Here is a 26593-nt window from a genome sequence, read left to right as displayed (position 1 = left end):
AAGTACAAGGGTATTTAACTTATTGATCATAACAACTTAAAAATAGATCAAACAAGGAAGTGAAATACCTGGGACACACCTGACAAATATGGCTTCCTCTCAGCCGTTTGGAGGAGGTCAAGTTCCTGTTAATTGTAAATTATGTAAAACAGATAGACCAATTCAGTGGAAATGCATGGACTGCAGTATTATGATGTGTGCCCATTGCAAGGAAAATGTACATTCTCAATTCAAAAATGCACTTGATCATAAGATCATCAAAAGAGATGAGATTGAACTGCATAAGGAAGAACTGGATTTTACCAATATTAAGTGTAATGAACACACTGGACAATTTTCATGTCTTTACTGTAATACATGTGAAATCCTAGTGTGTCCAACCTGTGTTGCTAAAATTCATAAGAAGCACGATTTAATCGAAATTAGTGATGCATACAACATCAAAGTAGAAATATTAAAAAAAGGACAAAGTAAAATGCAGAAGAGTAATTATAAAATCAACGCAAAGAAAGACCAGCTTAATAAACTAGTGTCAGCTGAAAATATAAAGTATAACAAGGAAAAAAGAAATATTCAAAGTCATGAGGAAACCGTAAAAGAGCAAGTAGAACAATATTTTAAAGAACTCAAAATTAAATTGGAACATAATCATGAAACTGTTTTATCAACAGTCAAATCTGATTTGAACGCTATATCATTATTCACAAAACAGAAGGTGGGCAAAATCAATGAATTCCAAGACTGTATTGACCTTTCCAATGCCTCTGAATTTTTCAAAGTGGTCAAGAAGATGGAGAAATTCACTGAAACCCAAGAACCACGAACCAGGCCTAGCTATACTTCTTCACCAAAATTTGTACCAGGAAATTTGAACCAATCTCACATTGGATCGCTACAAGATGATGGAAACTTGTCAGCAGAAATAAACATCTCCCTAGTCATCAATAATGAGTACCAGACTGAACTTGAGTCAATAGCATTTGTAAGTCTATGCCTTGACCAGTCAATTTGGATAAGTTCTGGTTCTTTTGGAGTATTACAGAGAGTAAAACCTGAAGGAACCAACCTAAAGGTGATGTCGGAATTCAACATTGATGTGTGTGGAATGGCAGTTACTCCATCTAATCAACTCCTTCTGTGTGTTTATGGGAAAACAAGATTACAACAAATCAGCAGTAGTGGTGAACTGACTGATTCTGTTTATGATGTATCACCTTTACTTCCCATTGCTATCCATGTTATCAGTGACAATAAACTTATAGTTGGAGCTTATAATGGTAAACTAAAAAGAGATACTGTGATCATTATGAACAAGAAAGGAGACAAGGAAACTGTGTATGAACATGATGAACATAATCAACCTTTATTTAATAACGCAAGGTATATAACCACTACATGTAACGGAAATATACATGTAGTGGATTGGATTTCAGATGATGCTAGAGGTAAAGTAGTGATCTTAGGAGAAGGAGGACATATAATAAACCAGTATACAGGTCATCCAACCATCAATAAGAGTAAACCATTCAAACCAGTAGACATTGTGACAACACCAAGTGACAATGTTGTTGTGATGGGTTTTGATACTGACATCTTACACATTCTCAATGACAATGGTTATTTAGTTTCATATTTCAATACAAATGACATAGGAATAAAGTTTCCATATTCTCTTGCCTTCAACACAACTGGACAACTATATATAGGATGCACTAGGCCTGCTGGTAGTCAAGCTCAAGAAGCAAAACTATATGAAATAAACATTGAAGGATTCTAAAACATTCAAACTTTAATGAAAAAGAAATATGTGAAATAGTATAAGGCAAACAATATTCATGTCATATGCATATGACAACTGGACTTACAGCTTACTAGTGAACTTACCAGAACTGATTAGACCAATATCTTGTATAACAGTTATTTTCCTTTTTATTCAAAATATTACTTTTCAAGCATACCATGGATCCCAACTAAAGCCAAAGATCATAATAAAAATTACCTTAATTAATAGTGAAATTATTTTTAGTTTGATATCTGACAAATATGTATAAAAAGGGGGACATAGTGTATTGACAATAAGACAGCAACTTAAAAACAAAAAAAAGAGATATAACAAGAGAAATATATGCATCAACAAACAAACAGTCTTCAATGATAAGTGAATATACCAGAATTATTATAATTAAATCTATCAAAAAATAAAAATCAATTGTCGAAATAATTGTCAATGGACGTCTCTGTCTTTACTAATATAAATGTTTGGTTGGTTGATCGGTTGGTGATTGCATTTTGTTGGATGTTCCATCATCCATCAAGATATAAGGATATTTTCTAAATATTGGTTGGTTGGTTTTGGACAGTGGATATGTATGTTGTGTGAATAATTGATTTATTGATTTGTTGATTGATAAGTTGACTAATTGTTGAGCATTTATCACAGGTAGAAATGAAAGTTCATATTGATCAATAGATTAATCTTCATATTTTTTGAGGAAGCAGGAGTATCAACAGAAATAATGGTTGTTTGATTGATTGATTGTTGGTATTAAACACCACATTTACTCTTGTCTATTTCATAGTGATCAGTTTTATTGGTGGAGGAAGCAGGAGGAAGCAGAGGCATCAAAGATCCGTCAAATTACTGATTGTTTGATTGATTGATTATTAGTGTTTAACATCACTTTCACGTTTGGCTCTATCTAGTGATCAGTTGTACTGGTGGTGTAAGTAGGAGTACCAACATAGACTCACCATACAGATTCTGGTTAATTAGAATCAGAGTCAAAAGCACCATGCCTTATTGAGTTGAAATTCACCACCTTAATGTAGACAGGCTAGTGCAGATGAACAACTTAGACAACTCATCCACCCAGAATGAAAATTAGCTATGAAAAAATTGATGGAGAAAAAACCTTAACGATCAAAGATTTATATTCATAAATGTACATATTACATTCAATATTTACTGTATAATAGAGAAATCAACAACTGTGGAAGCATGAAAGTGTCTTACCAACATATCATCTTTTCATAATAAATCACAACATGCTTAAAGTCTTCAGATAATATTCAAAAGTAAAATCGCAAAAATACTGAACTTAGAGGAAAATCAATTCGGAAAGTCCATAATCACATGGAAAAATCGAATAGCAAAACGCATCAAAAACGAATGGATAAGAACTGTCATATTCCTGACTTGGTACAGGCATTTTCAAATGTAGAAAATGGTGGATTAAACCTGGTTTTATAGCGCTAACCCTCTCACTTTGATGACAGTCTCATCAAATTCTGTTATATTTACATTGATGCGTTAACTAATGATTGATTTCAGACAAACATACTAATATGAATAAGAGAAAATGTCAGTTTATTTCTATAGGTTGCTACAGTTTTGTTGTCAGGATACACAATAATAAATATATAGACAACATATAGTAGATATCTTCTTTAAAATAACTTAAAATTGACTATCACAAAAAAATTGTGTCATTGAAACATGAATTGATTAGAAAGACATTCATTACCACAAGTATTCTTCAATAGGCATGTTGAGCAAGTGAGGTAACTGTAAAATGTAGGCATTAGTGATCAGATTGAGATTTAAAATCTTTGCTTTGAATATGATTCATGAAAAATGAACAGACGCCCATACTCAAGGCTCCAAAAAACGAATATGAACATGATAAAGAAACAGTGGACCGGACTCCAGGCAAAAAAAATCCATAAAAAAATGAGCTGACACACAGACTTTAGGCTCCAAAAAAACAATGATCACTCATTTTACATATTAAGGTACTAATGGTTTCACAGATAAAGAAACAAGAATGTGTCCCAAGTACACGGATGCCCCATCCGCACTATCATTTTCTATGTTCAGTGGAACATGAAAATGGCGTGAAAACTCTAATTTGGAATCAACATTAGAAAGATCATATCATAGGGAACATGTGTACTAAGTTTCAAGTTGATTGGACTTTAACTTCATCAAAAACTACCTTGACCAAAAACTTTAACCTGAAGCAAGACAGACGGATGGACGAACGACCAGACAGACAAACAAGCAGATGAACAGACGTAATGACCAGAAAACATAATGCCCATAAATGGGGCATAAAAAGTGTTGTGTTTGGCATTTGTGGCGCATATAAAAATACTGAATCTGCTTCTTATCTACATTAGTAATGATGATCTCTAAGGAGGTCTCCTTGGGCGGTCTGATCCCAGATCTCGTTTATTGTTTAGTGAGAATCCTGTATCCCGCTTCTCATTGCCATAATAGCGCATGTAATTATTACCCATGTCCCACCTGACTTATTTTCCCATTTTCACGCTTAATCATTCGAATTTCATGTGCAACGCTGTAAACAAAAAGCAGCTAATCCCGTGTCATGCTTACCGTAGACCCAATTTATTTTCAACCCAAATTTTGACATGTATGAATTTCTCAAAAAATTGCTAAATTCTTTATTTCTCTCATCTCTTGATAATATGTAAATCATGTCCATAAAAATTTTAACTTACATAAACTGTACATTTCCCTGCTTCCTGTATATACTTTATAGCTAAGTAGTGAATTAGATTTTTATGTCGTAATCGAATCAAGCTGTGTATTTCTTGTTCAATGCTTGTAATCTAGAATAAAAAAAGCAAGAAATTCAATATGTAAATAAGCCTAGAACTTTTTTTATATTACAAATATACACTCTTTATACTGTGGATTTATTATTAATTGTTGAATACCAATTTTTGTGGACTTCTTTGGTAAATATGAACCACAAAATTAAATGTTCAAGGAATGATAAATTTTCTATAGACTTGTATGCAGACTTTCGCAAATTCACGAATCAACTATCCACCAGTATGTAGGTTTTTCTTAATCTACAAAAATAGGAACCCACGAAATTAAATAAATACACAGTAGGTTAAAAATCAATAGTTCTTTAACATTATTAAGATTTTGTACCACCATTGGGGAAAGAACGCAAGATTATCTAATAAGATGCAAGTGACAGCTGTTTTACCCTCAGCACAATTAAGAGCTTTATTTGTTGTTAAGACACCTGCCTAATTGGGAGATTGTAAACTGCCCTCTAGATGGTTTTTTGGTTATTTATGTCATTGGGTTGCTGTCTCATTCACACATACCCACATTTCTATTTTTCACATGTATAAATCTCATCCATACAAAGTAAATGGCAACTACACAAGAAGATATTGCAAACCGAAAATTTTATATTCAAAGGGAAATAACTCTAGCTTTTAAATGTATATTAGCCACAAGGGAGACATGTATAATGTGTATGCTTATTAAACTGACTACACCCTATGGTGCATAGTATGGTACCTGATAGAAGACTACAACCTCAGTTAATTATAGCTGAATTGTCACTTTCTTTGTTTTCAAATACAGAGTAACCTGCCTAATCCGACACCTGAGTATTCCAACATCCTGCTTTAACCAAAACATTTTTCGGGTCCCAAAATAGGGCTATCTTTGCAGAAAAAAACCACAGTATTGCGACACCATGCTTAATCAGACTTTTTTTTGGTTCCCCAGTATGTTGAGGGGGATAGGACCTTTATCGGGACTCCAGGATCGGGTGTTTTTAAGCTCGGGATTTCAGGACATACCCCTTCGGGACCTGGGAATTCTTTTTTTCGAATTTCGGGATCCGGGATTTTTATTTATTTAAATTCGGGACCTCGGGATTTCGTGTTTTTAAGCCTGGGATTTTGGGATCATGACCCCTCCTATCCCTCCTCTATGTTGGATAACACAGGTTATACTGTATATTTATATATAAGATTTCTCTTTACATAACTTTAATTAAAACTGTCAGTGTGTGGACAGATGATTTTGAGGTTGGAAATTACGATGACATTTTTGGTAAATCTTAAAAAATTTTTGCATGCAAAATTTTTGAATTTTCACATTTTTATGACGATCTTTCACTATATGTATAGTCAGTGAGTAATTGAGAAAGAGAAATTGACAAAACCTTTCCTCATAATAATCAGTGTTTGCATAGGTGGATCCAGGTGGGCCCTGTGGGAAAAATTTGGTTGATTATATAGGGAATCACTGAAGCGTGACTGGAGCGAGCACCCCCCCCCTTACAAAAAGTTCTGGATACACCACTGGTTTGATTATCTAAATTGTAAGATTAATGTAGTTTTTTTATTTGAAAGATCATGAAAATAGCTGCTTGGAAAAAACTAGAATGAATCAAACTACTTAGACACTGATAGAATGTTTAAATTCTTATTTATTTCATTTTTTGACGTTAACCAATTAGGTTTTGAAAGCATTTTTTCATTTACCTGTTTTAAGTAAGTAGCACCCTCCTTATCTTCATAATCAACTCTTTGAGTTCTCTTCTGTTTTATATGGCGCCACTTTAAAACCCATTCTGATATAGCTACTAATTCTCCATTGGCTGTATCTATCCCAGCATACACCGTACTTCCATGGAGGCTATGACCTAAAAAAAAAAAATATATTCTGTTAAAATTAATTTGCATAAAGCTACTAATTCTCTGCTGGATGTATCTATCCCAGCATACACTGTACTACCATGGACGCTATGACCTACAAAAACAAATATTCTGTTAAAATTCATTTGCATAAAGCTACTAATTCTCCATTGGCTGTATCTATCCCAGCATACACTGTACTACCAAAGACACTATGACCTACAAAAACATATGTTCTCTTAAAATTAATTTGCATATTAACTGTCAAGGAGCCAATTATCAATCCAATCATTAACACAAAATAAATAAATATGGATTTTTATTTGATTTTTGGTGTTTTAACGCCACTTTTAAGCACCGCATTTAGGCTATTTCATGGTGGCCAGTTCTTATTGATGGAGGAAGCCTAGTGCCCAGAGAAAACCACTGACCTTCGATAGGAAAACTGACAATCCAATCATTAACACAAAATAAATAAATATGGATGAATGAACATTCAACATCAAAAGACAATAATAGTGTTGAAGTTTCAAACACTCCTTCCTGTCCTGTGCTTTGCAGAAAAACAGTGAAGCTGTGTAGTAGTGGTTAGTGCAGCGGACTTCTAACACAAAGGTCTCTGGTTTCATTCCCTTTCCAAGATGAAAATTTGAATTTCGGCTCTCCCTTAACACCATTTGCGAGTATGGTCTTGAGGAAACGATGATAGTCTGTCGGAAGGGGATGATAAATGGCTGACCAGTGTTAAGAGAGAGCCATATCTCATGCACCTTAAAGACACCCTTGTAGATTTCGAAAAAGAGCAAGCTAATGCCGCTACAAGGCAGCACTCGCACCTGCAAAGTGAAAAGGGATTAATATAAGTTGCAAAACTTGTTTCCCAATCCACTATAAATAAATATGTTTAACCTAGTGAAGCAGTGAAACCAAACCAAACTGTTAGGTATCAAGTTCTGCCAACTGATATACAGACCATTTCCTGCATAAATATCCAAACATATTTTCTCATAAAAATTTCGATGACAAATTCTGTACACTCGTTAAATTCTGTACATTTGTTTATGAAAAATTGTGCATTTACCCACTTTACACTTCTAAACAATGGGATGGATAAAGTGAAAACATTACCTAAACATGTGCCTCTATGTATTGTTCTCTCTGATTTAGTATTGAAGGCTATTACCACTATCCCTCCAGTATGGTCTTTACATTGGTGATCAGAATCATCGGTATCTCTCAATGGGGTACTGGTCCTCCTGAATATATCAAAATAGAAAATGTAAAATAAAATAAACTTGAGGCTCCAAAATTACTCACTTGGATAGAAGCATGGTTACTGAAATAGTGCAAGCAGGATATACTTCATGTATTCCTCATATGGATCAATGATAAACTGTTGAAAATCTTGGATTTCTAGAGGCCATATCATATAAAATATCCATTAAGGGCTAATCCATTAAAATGTTAGTGGGACGGTAGGAAGGGAAGTTTAATTATTGAATGTGGGTCATGGGTCTTTTTTCAGTATGCTTCTATTACTATTATTCAAAATTATCTACAAAATGGTTCTTGGTTGTAGGGATATTTTAAAAGTCCCTTACTAACCTCCCATCTACATTTTAATGGAATAGCCCTAATGGTTTTGAGGACTCATTTATTTTTTTTTTCATGTTCAATATCGGTGATTCCAAAAGATTTCACTTCCTCAAAGTTTAAAAATAGTTTCATACCTTATCATGTGATACATGCATCAGTCCATCTGTTTTTAAGGTTTTTTTCATATATTTATTACCATTTTTAAAAAGTTTAAAAGCAATCTGTATATAATCTTATAAAATAGTACAACAGAAAACTTTTCTAAAATATAGCAGTTATCTCCCATTGTATATATGTGTAAATAAGATTGGTATTTTTTATTTACATGTATATGAAGCAAATTAAATGTGTAAATGCAAATCTTGTGCAAATAGTTTCAGATAATGTCCTTACAAAAATATGTGTACCTTCCATTGTTAATACTTATTAAATGGAAACAATGAGCATTTAATAAAATTGATTTTTATAGATATAAGAAGATGTGGTATGAGTGCCAATGACACAACTCTCCATCTAAGTCATAATTTGTAAAAGTAAACCATTATAGGTCAAAGTACAGTCTTCAACACAGAGCCTTGGCTTACAATGAACAGCAGGCTAAAAAGGGCCCTAAAAATGACTAGTGTAAATCATTGAAATGGAAACCAACAGTCTAAACTATATCAATAAACAGCTTCGCCATGAGCGCATGATACGCCCGACGTCTTGTGTGGAAGTTTTATGCAATAATCATAAATAGTTTCTGAGAAAGTTTTAAGCAATAACCATATATTGTTTTTGAGACACGGCGGGACATGTGAAACCCCCAACCCTGTTTTTTTTTTACAAAAAAACTAAATATCACTAAAATAAAATTTTGAATCAAAACCAAAAAGTATACAGATCTTCAGATTAATATAACAAAGAAGTGTGTAAAGTTTTAAGCAATAATCATAAATTATTTTTGAGATACGGCGCAGCTTTATACGACCGCAGAGGTCGAACCCTGAACAGTTGGGCAAGTATGGACAAAACATTCAAGCGTGATACAGCTCTGAATTTGGATTGTGATCAAATTTTTGACATTACATGGTTTTTTTTTACACAAAACAAATGTCAAGATTTTACAAATCAATTAAAGATTTCTTCTTCAAACTTTTTAAATCTAAAATTAAATAGTTGATCATGACACAGCATAGGTTTCTGACACAGAACGAATGTGGTCTAATGAACTTAAAAGTTTTTTTTTTGCCTTTGAGCAATTCACTATGCTGTTGAATATTAATCCTCTCAAAAAAATGTTTGAAGAAATTTTCTTTTTATTTATGAAATCTGAAATGAGAAAAATTTAAACCCCCCCCCTTTTTTTCACATCCCCGTTTCCCTTTTTCCAAAACTGATATCAATTCAAATTTCTAATGGAGTTTGCAACAATAACTACTCTTTTAAATACATCATAAAATATTAAAATGTAAAATAAAGTGCTTGTTATCACTGAATGGTAAAGATTGGTTGGTAGTAAAAGTGAATATACATTGTTTATTGTATAAAACAATAAAAAAAACTTCATCAGCAACATTTTATATTGGTAAATTTCCAATGAAGTTATTTACACAAAGTTATTGGCAAATAAAAATAGAAAATGACATCATAGTCATGTCTGGCAAATGTCCAACATACATTATCTAAAAACATTTTAGATAAGATAAGGAAAAAAAGCTTCATCAGCAACATTTTATATTGGCAAATTTCCAATGAAGTTATTTACTTAAAGTTATTGGCAAATAAAAATAGAAAATGACATTATAGTCATGTCTGGCAAATTTCCAACATATATTATCAACTACTATTCTATACAAAGAAAGATAACTCCAATTGAAAATTAACTGCTATTGCACAATATTGTGCAATTAGATATTTCTTGCTTTTGTGCAATACTGTGCAGTTGAAAATTTCTTGCTATTGCACAATACTTGATATGGAATCCTGATTTGGACCAACTTGAAAACTGGGCCCATAATCAAAAATCAAAGTACATATTTAGATAAAGCATATCAAATAAGCCCAAGAATTTAATTTTTGTTAAAATCAAACTTAGTTTAATTTTGGACCCTTTGGACCTTAATGTAGACCAATTTGAAAACTGGACCAAAAATTAAGAATCTACATACACAGTTAGATTTGGCATATCAAAGAACCCATTTATTCAATTTTTGATGAAATCAAACAAAGTTTAATTTTGGACCCCCATTTGGACCAACTTGAAAACTAGGCCAATAATTAAAAATCTAAGTACATTTTTAAATTCAGCATATCAAAGAACCCCAAGGATTCAATTTTTGTTAAAATCAAACTAAGTTTAATTTTGAACCCTTTGGACCTTAATGTAGACCAATTTGAAAACAGGACCAAAAATTAAGAATCTACATACATAGTTAGATTCGGCATATCAAAGAACCCCAATTAATCAATTTTTGATGAAATCACACAAAGTTCAATTTTGGACCCTTTGGGCTCCTTATCCCTAAACTGTTAGGACCAAAACTCCGAAAATCAAACCCAACCTTCCTTTTATGGTCATAAACCTTGTGTTTAAATTTCATAGATTTCTATTTACTTATACTAAAGTTATTGTGCAAAAACCAAGAATAATGCTTATTTTGGCCCTTTTTTGGCCCTTATTTCCTAAACTGTTGGAACCAAAACTCCCAAAATCAATCCCAACCTTCCTTTTGTGGTCATAAACCTTGTGTCAAAATTTCATAGATTTCTATTCACTTAAACTAAAGTTATAGTGCGAAAACCAAGAAAATGCTTATTTGGGCCCTTTTTGGCCCCTAATTCCTAAAATGTTGGGACCAAAACTCCCAAAATCAATCCCAACCTTCCTTTTGTGGTCATAAACCTTGTGTTAAAATTTCATTGATTTCTATTCATTTTTACTAAAGTTAGAGAGCGAAAACGAAAAGTATTCGGACGACGACGCAGACGACGACGCAGACTACGACGCCAACGTGAAAGCAATATACGACCAAAAAATTAAAATTTTTGCGGTCGTATAAAAACCCTCCCCTGTTTAACAAAATACTCAATAACTCCAAAATAAAGTTTTGAATCATCACCAAAAAGTATACAGATCTTTAGATTAATATAACAAAGAAGTGTGTAAAGTTTTAAGCAATAATCATAAATCGTTTTTGAGATATGGTGCGACATGTAAAAAAACCCTCCCCCTTTTTTACAAAATACTCAATAACTCAAAAATAAAATTTTGAATCATCACCAAAAAGTATACAGATATTAAGATTAATATAACTAAGAAGTGTTTAAAGTTTTAAGCCATAATCAAGAATCATTTTTGAGATACGGTGCAACATGTGAAAAAAACACACCCCTGTTTTAGTTACAAAGTGCCGTAACTCAAAAAGTTTAAATCTTATTTTCACCAAAAAGTATACAGATCATTTGACCATCATAAGAAACAACTATGTTAAGTTTCATGAAATTTGGATAAGTTGTTCTCAAGTTACAGTGCGACATGTTTATGCCGGACAGACAGACGGACGGACACCGGACATTTGTATACCATAATACGTCCCGTCAAAATTTTGACAGGCGTATAAAAATGAGAAACAAGAAAAACTTATGAACCACATCAACAAACTACAACCTCTGAACACCAGGTTCATGACTTACATCATCGTCATGTATGTGAAGCAGCTATATTTTCCTAGTCTAGTTGTCATAAATAGAAAAAATATGAATATTTTTAACAAATATATTTGAATCTGCATCCATTAAGTGTGTTTGGTCTATAGCTACAAATGAAAATTTAAGAAATGAAATATGATAATATAGGATCAAGTATGTGTATGTAGGTGTAATACCACCAAATCAAAGTATGTTACATAAGGTTGCATACGAAAAAGGGTTGAAAAAAATATTACCTTTAATTTTACATTTCAGTAAAAAATTGCTGTGTTTCAAAGCACCATAATTTTTTTTAATTGGTGTTTCTATAGAATATTTTGGAAACTTGAGGTTACATGGTTTATACTAAAGCTGGTACACAGGAAGAAAAATGGTGCAAATTTTATTGATTAACTCCCATGACTGCTTTTTTAAAAGGACATAAAATAAAAACATAACAACCACATACCTTCTTCTCTTATCCTGGTTATATTTATTCTCATTACTTGGCAGTACAATTAATGGGGAGGGTGAATGAGACATTCTTGGTCTTCTAGGAGTACTTGGGGTACCAATTGGGGAACATGTTGGTACTTCTGTAATAGGAGTAGCTGGTACAGCTTTCTCTGGCTCTGTTGGTTTCTCATCAGATATCTAATTATAGAAATAAATAGATAAATATATAGATCATATCAAGAAGATTGTGCTACTAAACGATTTATTTCAGTACCATAATTTTAAATTAATGCAAATAAAATTGGGTAGCTATATTTATTTATTTCACAAGATATTCATTTTCTGCAGTCAATCATATAAAGTGTAAAACACATTGATGGTTAAATGGCTGTTATACTGAATGTCCAACAGCAAACATTTCAATAATATTTAACATGAAAATTTTGTCAGGTGAATATTATTTGTACTTTGATAACATATTGGGAAAAACAGATAGATTCATAAATTAGAAAACATAAAACGGCCCCTGAACTTCTATGATAGACATATTAGAAAAGTATAAACATTTGAATTGTACCTGTTTGGTCTCCTTTATTTTCTTTGTTTCTTCTTTCAGAGCATGTTGCCTCTTCTGTATTTCATCCTCTAGAAGTTGTCTCTGAAACAGGCAAAGCACAAGATTATAAGTTAATGAATAAAATTATGTGTGTGTCTGAAGTTAAATTCAAAGAAAAAATGAACATGGAATTTGGTGCATCAAACCTTTTTAACCCTGTCACATGCTTTATGCACCTGTCCCATGCCAGGAGCTTGTATTTTATTGGTTGTTGTTAGTTCATGTCTATAATATTTGTTTTTGTATAAAACTGTTTTCTTATAAATAAATTAGGCTGTTAACTTTCTCCATTGAATTTTTTCATCTCTAAGCTTTTTATAGCCAGCTGTACAGTGATTTTCTAATTGTTGAAGGTCTTACAGTTGCCTATAATGGCTTACATCCACTTCACTTGAACTTTGTTTGATATTCATCTCATTGGCAATCATACCACATCTTCTTATTTTTATACAGTACCATTCTTTTACTTTCAATAAATATATGACATATCATTGAGATATTTGATTTATTCTAAATATAGAACTTTCAGTATTTTACACATTATTTTACAATTATTTTGCAATAATTTAATTTTGGATGTAACGCATTTTTTGATTGGCTGACGTTATTTTGTTATCAGCCCAGACATAATTTAGTCATGTGACCGTGACGTCATCAACGTTTTTTCATGGTTTTCTACGGTTTAAAATGGAATTTAGAATTAAATTATAAGAAATGACTGTAATATTTTTTTCTGTCTATTCGAAATAACATAAAAATGTGATGCAAACTGTTATATAACTCGCTACGCGCGTTATTCAGTGTGCACCAAATTTTTCATGTTATTTCTTCATAGACAGAAAAAATATTACAGTCATTCCTTAAATGATCAAATAGTTTAACAATTGAATCCCCATATAATATATTAATTTATCTTTGTTTCTAAGTCTTGTTAGTTATTTATCTTATGAGGTACACAAAATGTTACTTGCTTTAATCAACACTGCTGGAAAGTTTTGTTCTCACAATAAACAGAAGATACTTGAACATCATGTAAACAACTTCTATGTTCACATTAACTCAAAATAAAAGAACATGAAAATCTATTTTTTAGCAAATTGATACTTACTACCATCCCCTCCCTAATCTCAAATATCTTTCACAACTATATCTAAAATCTATTTTATTGATCTAGAAGTTGTAACAAATGTAAAAGTCCTACATTTAACTAAATCAATCCAAAATTTATAGGAGTTGCACAATGTTGTTATTGAAAAAATTCTTAGAATGTCACAATGAAATTCTCAGTTGTCTAGCAGAAATTGCAGAATATAAAATGCTAAAAGGGATTTTAAGTCTATGTTAATAAGTATTATTGAACATGAATTTAATTGTAAAAAAAGTGTATAATTAATTTCAGATCAGTGTATTATATTATTATTGAACATTGTATTTAATTATACTATTCTAACATGAAATAAAAAAAAATAATACTTATCTATATGAAACCCTGTTCTTATAGATACTAACAATTTCAGGGTACCTTACAGTTAAAGCTGTAGCGGTAAGTATTATTTACAGTTTTGATAATACTTATTAATTAGTTCATTTGGAACTCTTATCTAGGCTGTCAGTGGGGAAAAGATCTCACCAATGCAAATAGTGTAGTTTTGTGCTAGAGTTATTTCCCTTGAATTTTATATACTTTATTTATCTAAATAAAGTAATAATAATAGTTGAAATTAAAAGATCACTCAAATGGTACATATACATGTACCATGCAGTTTTCTGTATAGATTTAAAAGCAAAATTAATAATAAAATCAACTATGATTTAAGGGAAATATCACTATTTCCATGATCCCATTGTGATATCACTATCTCGGGGGGGGGGGGCACTTACTATATAATTAGTGCTGGGGATGAGCCGCTGGAATAGGTCACTTTTTCATGCTCTATGATATATGAAAAGGGTGAGAAATTCAGATTAAATATATCAATAGGTTGATATTATCACTTGCTTGATTATATCATAAGTATCTGAAACTAATCAGATGTCCGTATTTATTTTTGATGCTGTTAAACCAAAGTCGTAAATGCATCAGTTATTTGTCAAACCAATTAAACTCTATTTATTCTGATGTGGTATTTCCACTGATGCCAGTGACAGATGCAATAAATCCGACCAAATTGACATTTGCACCTAATTAACATTCAAGGGTTTGTATACATAAAACATGATAACAACTATTTAAAGAAATTCCATTGTGACAGCGTCCTTTAAAGGCAATGAAACTTTTTATCAGTTTTTAATTAATATTTAAATCAGTGAAGGTGTTTGTATGATCAGACCAAACGTCTTTTATATGTATTGTATTTTGGAATTGAAATATCTTCATAATGAAAGATATAAAAGGGGCAATAAGAAGAAGGTTTTTAAGATGTGACGAATCTATTGGAAAAAAAGGTGATATTATTGCGACTACTTTGCTTCTTAACAAGAACGTGATGATGAGCGGGAAAAAAATCTATAACAATGTACCAGAAGATGAAAAATATTTAAATATATCTATAGGTCTGTTTTTTGTTAATTGATATATGACAAGGTATATATTTTTGATAAACAAAATATATGAAAAGGGTGGGGTACTTGATGTCTCAGCTGCTCACCCCTACCAAAAAAAGTTTGAAGTGGCCCCCCCCCCCGAGATCACTATTTCCATGATCCCATTGTGATATTTGATAACACTGTCTTTCCAGAATACCGGTATATTATTAATTTCTGATTCTTTTGAAAAGAGGATAACTCCATGGTTTGAAATACATGATGTAAGGTCAAAGGCCAAGGGTAAATCAATGTTATAATCAAACAAAAACATCAAATACATCTTTTTCTTTTTTTCTTTTCAGAAAATCAAGTCTTTTCTGTTGTTCTCAATTTTGTAACATCATTTTAAACAATTTAATACAAAGTAAATAGATGTTTTAATTTGTTGCAATTGGTCACTTTATCTTTTTTTCAATTGCTAATTCATTTGATTTGTTTTGATTTTATGGGTTTTAACGCTACTTTGAAGCACTGCTTTTGGGCTATTTCAGGGCGGCCAGTTTTTATTTGTGAAGGAAGCCTGAGTGCCCAGTAAAAACCACTGAGCTACGATAGGAAAACTGACGATCCTAGTGCTAATTCATTTGAGAATAACTTCATGGTTTTAAATAATATGGTTTAAGGTCAAAGGCAAATCACTGAAATAATCAAACAAAAACACTGAATACCTCTTTTTCTTCCTTTCTTTTTAGGAAATCAAGTCTTTTCTGTTGTTCTAATTTTAGTTTTTCTTGTTGTTTCAATTGGTTACTTAACATTTCTTCATAAAAAGATTTCTGTGGACCTTTGTAATTATCACGAAGAAATGTCTGTACATGTTGAGCTAGTTCTAGAACCATAACCTGAAAAAGGTATAAAAAAGAAATGTCTGTACATGTTGAGCTAGTTCTAGAACCATAACCTGAAAAAGGTATAAAATAAGAAATGTCTGTACATGTTGAGCTAGTTCTAGAACCATAAGCTGAAAAAGGTATAAAAAACAAATGTCTGTACATGTTGAGCTAGTTCTAAAACCATAACCTGAAAAAGGTATAAAAAAGAAATGTCTGTACATGTTGAGCTAGTTCTAGAACCATAACCTGAAAAAGGTATAAAATAAGAAATGTCTGTACATGTTGAGCTAGTTCTAGAACCATAAGCTGAAAAAGGTATAAAAAACAAATGTCTGTACATGTTGAGCTAGTTCTAAAACCATAACCTGAAAAAGGTATAAAAAAGAAATGTCTGTACATGTTGAGCTAGTTCTAGAACCATAACCTGAAAAAGGTATAAAATAAGAAATGTCTGTACATGTTGAGCTAGTTCTAAAACCATAACCTGAAAAAGGTATAAAAAACAAATGTCTGTACATGTTGAGCTAGTTCTAGAACCATAACCTGAAAAAGGTATAAAAAAGAAATGTCTGTACATGTTGAGCTAGTTCTAAAACCATAACCTGAAAAAGGTATAAAAAAGAAATGTCTGTACATGTTGAGCTAGTTCTAGAACCATAACCTGAAAAAGGTATAAAATAAGAAATGTCTGTACATGTTGAGCTAGTTCTAGAACCATAACCTGAAAAAGGTATAAAAAACAAATGTCTGTACATGTTGAGCTAGTTCTAAAACCATAACCTGAAAAAGGTATAAAATAAGAAATGTCTGTACATGTTGAGCTAGTTCTAGAACCATAACCTGAAAAAGGTATAAAATAAGAAATGTCTGTACATGTTGAGCTAGTTCTAGAACCATAACCTGAAAAAGGTATAAAAAACAAATTCTGCAACATTTTAAACATTTGTATATGTATATGAAGTATTGTAAAGAGATGTTTTGAATTTGTTGCAGTTGGTCATATAATCTTTTTAAACTGATGGTTAACAGCTACAGTATATAAGAAAATTAACAACATTTCCCTGTGGTTTATCTACAATAAATGTATGTATACAAAAGAGCTACCATGACATTAACATTAATTCTATGTCATACAATACTAATTTGAAACAAGAATGTGTCCTCAGTACACGAATGCCCCACTCGCACTATCATTTTCTATGTTCAGTGGACCGTGAAATTGGGGTAAAATCTCTAATTTGGCATTAAAATTAGAAAGATCATATCATAGGGAACATGTGTACCAAGTTTGAAGTCGATTGGACTTCAACTTCATCAAAAACTACCTCGACCAAAAACTTTAACCTGAAGCGGGACAGACGGACGAATGAACGGAGGGACGACGGACACACAGACCAGAAAACATAATGCCCCTCTACTATCGTAGGTGGGGCATAAAAAACAAATAAATAAAGAATCATGTATTATGTTAAAAAGTGGTATATTTTAATATGGGATTTATTTTCGCTATAAGATAAAATCATGTAAATATCCCCTTGAGTAAATTTGACATTTAAAAAAAAGGGACAAGAACAAGAGAAAAATTTGATCTCCTACGCAGATGTGAAAGGCTTTGTCACAACTATTTACATGACTTAATAAAAAAAGTGCTGCATTTTTTCCAAGAGTGCAGTCTTTATAATTCACTGAGATTATAATTCTAAACATGAATTTATGAAAGCTACATATCTGGATCATAATAAATGAAGTTTAGGCTTTAGTACAGTATTAAGTCTGCATTTAAATATAAAAAATCAATCAAGACAAGACAAGAGTAAAAGAAGTAAAAGTTAAAGAGAAGAAACAGAGTTATCCCTCTTTGTACTGATTTGCTCCTCCTCTACATTTGTATATTTGTTTTCAATTTTTTAAAGAATGTATATCATGTTAAATGTAGATTTCTTGTAATGTATGTTTAATTATATAAGTATAGTATAAACTAAAAAATATTCTATCTCTTCAGTTAATAAAATTTCAATAATACCACAGTCACATGACCAGGCTTTAATAATTGTACAAAATGTAAGTTATTCTACATTACACATAAGTTACCTCTCCAACCATTGATTTGGCACGTTCTATAAGTTCTTTATTCAACACAGCAATTTGTTCATTAGACAGTCCTTTGGAATTTTCTAGACTTATTTCTGGTACCCTTTAAAAAGAAAAGACTTATACAGTATTACATCTTTGAAGATATTTTATTAATCAAACAATTATCTCCCTTGTATACAAATGAAATGAAAAAATCTCTAACACAAAAAAAAACATCATTAACAAACCTTTACAAATGTAAAAACTGTAGAGCTAAAGACTTTTCTTAACTGCTGTGCTAACTTTTGTCATTTAATTCGTATTTAAGAAATCAATTTGTATTGTTTAATTTCTTTGTTGGGTTGCATTCCCACAGAATCAAATCATAAATGTACGCTTGTTTTAATTTTTGTGATTTTGAATACTGAACACTTCCTGGACAAATTGGTTAGCTTGTTTTTTTGCATTGCTGTATAAAGGATGGTATGGTCACATCTGTAGCTGTTTTCATGTATGTGTGGTCATTCTATTTTGAAAAAGTCTTCCCCTTGGTACATTTGTATCATATAAATGCATGTTTTAATTAATAGTCCTAATACATACATGTACATGTATATATTTATCTGTATCATTTTGTTTTTTAAACTTACAAATCAGGATATTTATTTGGACATTTTATAACCATATGGATCATGCTATCACTGTCAGTAGTCCCAGCTACACTTTCTGACTGCTGCTGTTTCAGTATCAAACATATATGCAAAGGTCTCTCAACCTAAAATACAGAACAACATATAAATATATTTATTCAAAACTGGACAACAAAAGTGAACTTGCTGTTACAGTACATTGATTTGGTTAAAATTTACTCTTTTTGTGATGATTCACTCTGAAATACCCCTTCGTATATTCCTTACGTCATACATACAGATACATGTATCATACAATGTACATATACCCAACCAGCAGTTACATGATCTATGACAACCTTCAGGTATTTATATAGCTAATTTTGGCTGAATTTTTTAAATACATGTATGAACCATCCTTCACATTGTATTCACTCAATCAGTTTGGTGGTCATCCTGAATCATGCATAATGTGGTGAAATTGGACACTTATCTGGGGATTCCGTAAGCTATTTATAGATGGTTCTTCCCCAGTATATGTTTCGGGAAAAAGAAGACAACACGATTTGCCTGGCAGACCCTGGTCAGCCATTTCATTCACAGCAGCCTGTGCGTTAAGATAAACCTTAGAGTATACCTTGAGGACACATATTGCCTTGTATAATAACCAACAGGTCACAGTTACATACTTATCAATCATGTCATAGAGATATTACAATAATAATTTTTTGAACTAATATGCATTTTTCTATTGGAGTTTTTTAATACTTTTACGGCATAGATATATATATATATATTACCTAGGCAGACACAAGAGAGGCTTGTGTTTAAGTAAAACTACTTCAAATTGCAATAAGTAAGTACTTTTATGAATTATAATGCATAGCCCATGTCGTGTACAAATTATATACCTTCCATGCGACCTTCTTTCTAAGATCGACAACATCGTCCATGTAAACCGCTTGCAAAACTTGCCATTCCTCTTCTTGTCGCTGAAGAAGAGAGTCGTCTGCCATTTCATAACTAGCACGGACTCCTATTATACTCGCATACTACTGCTTTCAATGGCATTTTATCTTACAGGATACGATAGCACAGAAAATATGAGTTGTTTACATTTTTAACGTTTCATCATCAGTCCATCGGAACCGGAAACCCACGAGAGAAGCTAAAAACTACTAACCAATCCCGACCTCGTACCTCATTTAAAAAAAAAGACTGCGAAGTCGCGTCTTATTACGCTAGTTTATCCCTTTATGATTATCAACTCGTTAAGCAAGCAAAAAGTGCTTATTGCACTGAATGATCTATGACTGAGTGCCTTTCTGAGCATCTCGTTTTGGATTGTTCCAAATAAATAACCTTTTCAGTTTGGTTTAAAATATTTCCAAGCACCATTTATGTACATAAGTACAACAGAAACATTCAAAACTTAAAGTTTAGAGGTTAAACTATCAAAAACTAAGGTGTCAGATTTATTTATGAAAAAAACCCATCTTTTTGAAATGAAAATCTGTTATATTGAACTGATTTCATAGGACAATTTCTCACGTGCATATCTGGTTTCCTTTTTTTCTTCATCCAGAAATTTAAGTATAAAATTAAATAAATTTTATTAGCATTTACTTTTTGTCATCTTTTTCATTAAAGGTCCAACTTTTTTAAGTAGACAACAACATTCATATTGTTCAAACAACAACATTCATATTGTTCAAACAACAACATTCATATTGTTCAAACAACAACATTCATATTGTTCAAACAACAACATTCATATTGTTAAAAAAAATTCAAAAAACGATTTTTCCAAGGTTCAAAAGAGTTTAAAAAAAAATATTATCATAGAATATCCGTTGACTTTTCTTTATTTAAGTACTGTATAAACATAATGAAGACAAAACCATGTATTCATTTAAAGATACAAAAACATACATCTACATATTATTCTTAGGTGCATTACTTTTTATTTAAAAAATAAGATGTGGTATGATTGCCAATGAGACAACTCTATCCACAAGAGACCAAATGACACAGAAATTTTTAAAACAACTATAGGTCACCGTACGGCCTTCAACAATGAACAAAGCCCATACCGTATAATTAGCTATAAAAGGCATCGGAATGACAGTATAAAACAGTTCAAACGAGAAAACTAGCGGCCTAATTTATGTACAAAAAATGAACGAAAAACAAATATGTAAAACATAAACAGACGACAACTACTGAATTACAGGCTCCTGATTTTGGACAGGCACATACAAACAGAATGTGGCGTTGGTTTAACATGTTATAGTGGACACACTAGCCCCTTTTCTCCCTAAACCTGGGATAGTGGTGTAACAGTACAACACAAGGACGGAACTATAAAAATCAGTTCAAAAGGGCTTTACTCATCAGATAGACAAAAATACAAATACTACAAATATAAGTGGACGTGGCCGCGAATACTTGTACATCCAAACAACAAAAAGACACTAAATACAGATCTGAGAGTACTTAGTCGCAGTTACTGACAGCTAATTCAGAGCCACTAACAACTTATAAAATAATCATGCATCTATATATATATATTATAAGACAAAATTATCAATCAGTACACATCCAACATCCAGTGGATTTAGTATAAGACGTCATAAACAGTCAGAGTTGTGTTTGGCTTTGAACTAGTGGTCAGTAACTGCGGGTACACTCAGATTGATCTGTGCTTAGTGTGTTTCTTTTTTTTGGGGGGGGGGAGGAGGGATGACCAATGTCCCTGCTCGCCCGGTCTGTGTTTTTTGTTCGACATTTTCTACGATATCTACTTATAAAAGTTCACTTTTAGTCGTTGAGTCAACGGAAAACGTAATTGAACATTTTTCTTATTCCAACTTAACATTCCACTAGTTATTCCATGTTTAACCCCGCCACATTATTTATGTATGTGCCTGTCCCAAGTCAGGAGCCTGTAATTCAGTGGTTGTCGTTTGTTTATGTGTTACATATTTGTTTTTCGTTCATTTTTTTTACATAAATAAGGCCGTTAGTTTTCTCGTTTGAATTGTTTTATATTGTCTTATCGAGGCCTTTTATAGCTGACTATGTGGTATGGGCTTTGCTCATTGTTGAAGGCCGTACGGTGACCTATAGTTGTTAATGTTTTTGGTCTTTTGTGGATAGTTGTCTCATTGGCAATCATACCACATCTTCTTTTTAATAACATGCAGCCACCGAGTTAAATGAAATTTGACAAAATAACGGCTTTAATGTCACAAAGAACCGACACACGTTGTTGTTACCGCCAAGTGTTAGGAAGATCAGAGAATAAGAAATAGGATCACTATACATAAGAGTGAAAACAGTTTTTCAAAAATTATGTAACGTTGGATAGCCGTATTTTTCACATAGCTTTGTTGTTTTAATCTTCAAATATATTAGATATTACTAAGCATACGACCAAGGGCTATAGAAACATAAATGAAACATATACTGAATTTGTTTATAAAGTAATTAGTGTTTGATAACATTTTTTTGTTTTGTTTTGCGGAGGAAATTTCGAAGATTTAGTTTTAAATCATAGGAATTGTAGGAACAGTATGCGTAACTAGATATAGGAAGATGTGGTGTGAGTGCCAATAAGACAACTCTCCATCCAAAATAACAATTTATAACAGTAAACCATTATAGGTCAATGTACTGCCTTCAACACGGAACATTGGCTCACATTCGGAACAATAAGCTATAAAGGGCCCCAAAATTACTAGTGTAAAACCATCCAAACGAGAAAAACAACGGTCTAATCTATATAAAAAACGAGAAACGAGAAACACGTGTAAATTACATAAACAAACGACAACTACTGTACATCAGATTCCTGACTTAGGACAGGTTCAAACATTTGCAGCGGGATTAAATGTTTTGATATATAAAAAAAGAGAAGATGCGTTATTATTGCCAATGAGACAACTCTCCACAAGAGACCAAATGGCAGAGTAATTAACAACTATAGGTCACAGTACGGCCTTCAACAATGAGCAAAGCCCATTCCGCATAGTAATATATAGATGTATGTCTGCTTTGTTTCGATCTTATAAGATAAACCCTTTTTAACTGATTTTAATAGTTTGTTCATATGTTGAACAGTTACATCACTGTCCAAGGTCAGGGGATATAGGCGCCACATTTGTATGTGCTTGTTTCAAGTCAGGAGTTTGGAGTTAATGATTGTCGTCAGTCGATGTCTATCATATTTGTGCATCGTGCATTATTTAGTGCATAAATCAGTTCGTTCATTTTTTCGTTTGAATTGTTTTACATTTGTCATTTCGGGTCCTTTCATAGTCGACTATGCGATATGGGTTTTGCTCATTGTTGCATATAGTTGTTAACTTCGATGCAATCAGTTTGGTTTCTGGCGAAAATTTGTCGCATTTGCAATACTACCACTTGTTCTTATTTATATGTTTAAAATTTCTAAGGGTTTGATGTAAAATAAGGAGATGCGGTATGGTTGCCTTTGAGACAAATAACCGGCAACAGTCCAAACTGACGTGAATTTAATTAATTATAGGTCACCATCAAGCCTTCAACAAAAGCAAAAACTGAGAAGTCAGCTATAAAAGACACCGATATGTTGAATGCGAAATAGTTCAAACAACAACAAAATACGTCGGCCCCGTGTATGAAACCGAAACCATGGAAACAGTTAACGAAAAACAGATAAAAGAGACAGAAACAAATACAACCACTGATTTAAAGAGTAACTTTGGAAATACACATATAGAATGTACAAATATAAAACATGCTTAGTTACAGCAAGTTTTCTCAGATCTTATAAACATTTTTTCATTTTATTTTTTTTAAATAATACGTTAGACAGTGCATGCGTCCAAAGTGCTTTTCTGAATTTACCTTCATCAAGGAACGCTCAAAATCGAATACTTGAAAGCCATGAATGTATAAAGCATAAACAGTTGAAGCTATTATATAACCAAATAGGACCTAAATGCATTAAATTCATTTTTGTGAAGTATCTGAGCCCCGTATCTGAGAAACTTCTATTTCCTTAGATTATCTTACACTATTTTAAAGGAAACCATCACTTGTCTAATATCAAACTGAAATGTTCCATATAATGGTATATTCATATATAAGCTTCTAATACATCCATGCGCTTTTGTTGATTTACTTTCATCAGGAATGCTGAAAGCCGAATATTTGAAAGCCATGAATATATAATAACATAAACATTTGAAGAGCTATATGACCAAAGAGGGACCTATAAAATATATCAAAACTTATCTACCTTAGTTTCTTATAAATTCAAAATTTTGCATTAATGGACAATTTTAGAAAGGTTTGTTAAAATCATGTCAGTGCCGAAGTACTTACTACTTCAGCTATAGTATCTTTTATCATTTTAATAGAAGAAATGATATTTTTAAAACCTATCAAAGACAACTCCAGCGTATCTATCAACAGTAACGTCCACGATATTACAAGTGTGTTATCTCCCTTTGTCTATTGTCCATGACCAATATGTAATGCAACAGAAATAATGTCCATGGCTATCAGCCAGTGCAACATAAATATTACACGGAGGCAATTTTCTGAGGCAGGATGACATTTTGTGACCCTTTAATTTCTTGCTTCAAATTGTTATCAACACTTTGTCGTGTTCTTATCAGAGATGTATCTGTAATTTCCTGCAAAGATCCCTCTAACAAGGACATTATCGGTGACTCCCATGTCAAAAGCGACCACGACCAAATATTTTATCTCATTTTATAATTAAATTATCTTTTATGTTGAATATCAGGCATTTTTTAATTCTCAAATTTGAACTTTCGTAACAGGTTTGCAATAAGTTAAATTATTTAATGGGATGGTAATGACAACACTTAAAAAAATTTAATTTAATTTTCGATAACGGAGTAATAATTTATAAAATGTTCAAAAATAAATAAAATCTGAAAAAAACAAAAAAAAGCGCAACATTTTAATGCATTAAAATACGATACAGCTGTCATGTACCTCAGAATGTCGTTAATTTCATCAGACAAGTCTTTTAATTTTTGCTTAAAATTAACATATTGACCATGGGCGCTAATTTTTTATCTATTCTTCGTAGCAATTTGTAAAATTGCAAATCAAGACGAAGAAAATGGACCTAGTATTTTGCAGAAGTATGTCTTGTTCTCGTGGACAAGGACATGTCAAGTTAATATTCCATCTCCGAGCGAGCTCACTCGACTGTAAAAATGTTCACATGTATGTTGTCAAGTTTTGATGTGTTTTACATTCAAAGATATAATTTAATTGTATCGGTAACAAGCTGAAGCTGGGAAATTATAGCTTCTAATATAGAGAGATAATTAAACTTCATCAAACCGAAAAATTTGGTTCCTTCAAATCCAACTGCAAAAAGGCGTCTGCGAATTGTTCTAAGTGATTTGAGCCTATTTGACAGATTACTGAAAATAAATATAGCCTAGAAGATTTAATTAGCAAATTTAGGGAATAAAATTCATGGCATATGTTACTTTTTGTTGTTGCTAAAAAAAAAAAGGCAAGAAAATACGATATTCAGAAGAAATATCTCAGTAATTCGTTTCCTAAAAATTCGAAAGAATCAATATAGCGATGATCCGTTTTTGGTCAACATATTTTTTCCATGACAAATGTATTCTTATTACTTTAAACACCAACCACGGACCTGTAATCACTTTTGTTCCTTAAAATGAAACAAGATCGGAAACAAAATACAAAGTGAATTTCTGAAGGAAAAAATCTAATAGGATGCAACACACACGCACATAGGAATGAAAATAAGAGAAGGGTTACAAGATAATTATGAGTGACAATTCGCAAAGTAAATTTTCTTGTAACAGAATAATACCGAACAAACAGGATATTGTTGGGAGGATTAAAGCATACAAATGTTCCCAATAAAATATTTATTTTAATATAAAATACCAAAAATGTAAATTGTAAATTCTTTCCTTTGTTCCTGAGGTAACTTTGTCTTCTATTGAATTAAAATCAGTTAATATATTTAAAGTTCATGACAGAAACGTGCTTACAATTTTTATTATAAAATAAAACATTTTTATGAAACATACGCGATGAAAAATATATATTATATTTAATTGTATTTTTCTTTATTATCAATATAAACCTAAAATTCATTCTATATACATATAATATATTTCTATAACATGTATATATATGTTTATTTATTTAGCTGAGCTTTCAACTATTCAGCTTTGAAGGTAAATGTAAAAAAGGCACTTCGGACGCATGAAATTTATAAAGTGTTTTTTTCATATTTTTCTATGTATAGTCTAAGCCCAACTTACTGACAGTAGAGCAAACCGTTCAACATTGTGTAGAACTATTTTTTTGTGTATTAAAACATAAGATTTCTTTATTTATTCAATACATTACACTTCATAATTATGTACACATATAGAAAAAAGAAAAACAATTCTATTTATTTATTCTCCTACATTCACCCCTACATTGGCCAAGGCTACAAAGACACGAAGACAACGAAATAGAAACATAAACAAGAAAACACACAAACAAACAAAAAACAAACAAAACTATAAGATATATATGAGAAAAAATAAACTTTTGGTACACAGATGTGAACATAAATAAAAATAAGGAGATGTGGTATA

At 31.8% G+C, this 26593-nt stretch overlaps 2 protein-coding genes across 2 annotated transcripts in view; one reads left to right on the top strand and one right to left on the bottom strand.

The window, feature by feature from the left end:
• LOC139515191 (eIF-2-alpha kinase GCN2-like) overlaps positions 1-20090 on the bottom strand; it is a 40605-nt gene extending 20515 nt beyond the window's left edge. The window contains exons 1-9 of the mRNA XM_071304754.1: positions 19844-20090; positions 18954-19078; positions 18322-18424; positions 16066-16239; positions 12773-12853; positions 12209-12393; positions 7603-7730; positions 6322-6482; positions 4522-4632 (exon numbers count right to left, since the gene is read on the bottom strand). Of these exons, the coding sequence (XP_071160855.1) occupies positions 4522-4632; positions 6322-6482; positions 7603-7730; positions 12209-12393; positions 12773-12853; positions 16066-16239; positions 18322-18424; positions 18954-19078; positions 19844-19948 (1173 nt within the window). The 5' untranslated portion in view covers positions 19949-20090. The remainder of the gene's footprint in view (positions 1-4521; positions 4633-6321; positions 6483-7602; positions 7731-12208; positions 12394-12772; positions 12854-16065; positions 16240-18321; positions 18425-18953; positions 19079-19843) is intronic.
• LOC139516259 (uncharacterized) lies at positions 52-2008 on the top strand. Its single transcript, XM_071306257.1, has one exon. It carries the CDS (start codon positions 89-91, stop codon positions 1775-1777), a length of 1689 nt encoding a protein of 562 aa, XP_071162358.1. The 5' UTR covers positions 52-88; the 3' UTR covers positions 1778-2008.
• Positions 20091-26593: the final 6503 nt, after the last annotated feature.

This window comes from Mytilus edulis, chromosome 3, assembly GCF_963676685.1.
Source record: "Mytilus edulis chromosome 3, xbMytEdul2.2, whole genome shotgun sequence".
Classification (NCBI taxonomy): Eukaryota; Metazoa; Mollusca; class Bivalvia; order Mytilida; family Mytilidae; genus Mytilus; species Mytilus edulis.
This window is presented reverse-complemented; position numbering and strand designations above follow the sequence as displayed.

Bases quoted from the DNA above. Each gene is read 5' to 3' on its own strand.
- LOC139516259 (XM_071306257.1), top strand. From the start codon at position 89: ATGGCTTCCTCTCAGCCGTTTGGAGGAGGTCAAGTTCCTGTTAATTGT.